This window comes from Photinus pyralis, unplaced genomic scaffold (assembly GCF_008802855.1).
Source record: "Photinus pyralis isolate 1611_PpyrPB1 unplaced genomic scaffold, Ppyr1.3 Ppyr1.4_LG10, whole genome shotgun sequence".
NCBI classification, from domain to species: domain Eukaryota; kingdom Metazoa; phylum Arthropoda; class Insecta; order Coleoptera; family Lampyridae; genus Photinus; species Photinus pyralis.
The window spans coordinates 6,766,212-6,767,719 of NW_022170250.1; the positions used below are offsets into that span (position 1 = coordinate 6,766,212).

The 1,508-nt window shown below is 34.4% G+C and overlaps 1 protein-coding gene across 1 annotated transcript; it reads left to right on the forward strand.

Annotated features, from left to right (window-relative positions):
* The first annotated feature begins 14 nt into the window (after positions 1-14).
* LOC116160981 lies at positions 15-1,289 on the forward strand. Its single transcript, XM_031474141.1, has 2 exons — positions 15-729; positions 788-1,289. The coding sequence occupies exons 1-2, from the start codon at positions 80-82 to the stop codon at positions 1,002-1,004; spliced, it is 867 nt and encodes a 288-aa protein (XP_031330001.1). The 5' UTR covers positions 15-79; the 3' UTR covers positions 1,005-1,289.
* The last annotated feature ends 219 nt before the right edge of the window (positions 1,290-1,508 follow it).

Sequence of the window (1,508 nt, forward strand, 5' to 3'; positions counted from 1 at the left end):
ATATTCCTATGCACAAAGAAGAAAAAAATGTCTTCTGTTATGTACTGAACTTGCCGACTTAGCAGCACAACGTACGGGCATGTTATTTGAGCAAAGGCTTAATCTATTAAAAAATCTCAAAACATTGTGGGCTAATGATACTGCTGTTCTACTTACGCCTATAGACGTTAGAGACGAAAATGACCGGCAATTTATTGTTGAAAGTAATGATGAAGTAGTATTTGAAAATGAAAATTTTTCAGAGTTTTGTAACGAAGTGGTTATCCAAGACCTAAATATATTAGGTGACGTAAATCTCTCATCTCTGGGCCACACTGAAGTTATTGAGGAGGTCAATATGGAAGAATCAAATAAAGAAAATGAAGTTCCTGTTACCGCTGATATTAATGTACGTGACTGCAACAACCAATCCCAGCAAACTGTTCAAGTAAATGACATTAATTTGTCGACTATCAAAATGCCAGTTGCAATAAAGAAACGAGGACGCCCAAAAGGGCAAGACTTAACAGTAATAGGATTACCAAAACGAAGGAAAAGAAAACCCTTGTCGTTTTCAAAGAAATCATATCAGGAAAAACAGGATTTAATACTAAATTTCTTTGTTCAGAATGGTGATATTGTTAAAGATATTAAAAATGGTAAAATTCTTGAAGATTTAGATCTTAAATCGTTTCCAGAAGAAATATCTGATGCTGTATTAGATAATAGCGTTGACGTCCACTTGATGAAGTAAGTCTTGCTATAATCTATCTTATGCTTTAATTAATTTTAAACTGTGTTTTTTCAGAACCTTTTGCACAGACGAAGCCTTTAACAAGATCTTTAACCTAGTGGAACAAAAACGACTTAAGCAACACTGGTCTTGCTCTGTGTGTGGTGCAGGCAATCAAAACGACCAAACAGCAGTTTGTTGTAGTGGTTGCCTTCTGTGGAAACATATTCGTTGCTTAGGATTATCTAGGCGGCCTAAATCAAAACAGTGGTTTTGTAGAAATTGCTACTAAGAATTATGTATTTTTTGTGTTTGATACATTTTGTGTTTTTTTTTTCAATAAATCACAGTACGTTTGTAATGATTAAACAAAAATATTACGTTAATTTGCCTCAAGTGTTTGAATAATTGCCATAATTTGGAGCCACGGTAATATAAGAGGATGCCGTCAATTGATTACAAAACTGCTAAGATGACCTTAAAACGAACGGCAGCCAAAGCAAATACCGTCAAACGCGTCATATAAATGACGTCATATATGCTAACGGCATTTTAGTACACGACCGTTCAACGGCAGTTTAAGTACACCGAACTTTAAATTCCGTGAATGTGTAATTTTTTACTCGTATTAAATTTATTTATGGTGGATGTGTAAAGTGCTGATTTGGAATGTATTAAGTTCTTCGTGTACCAAAAAACAAGGAAAACACATAAATTTTACGTACGTAATTTGATTTCACATCTGATGATTTGACGTTAACGTCTTGGCGAACTGCCAACTTAGAGATGAAAAGTT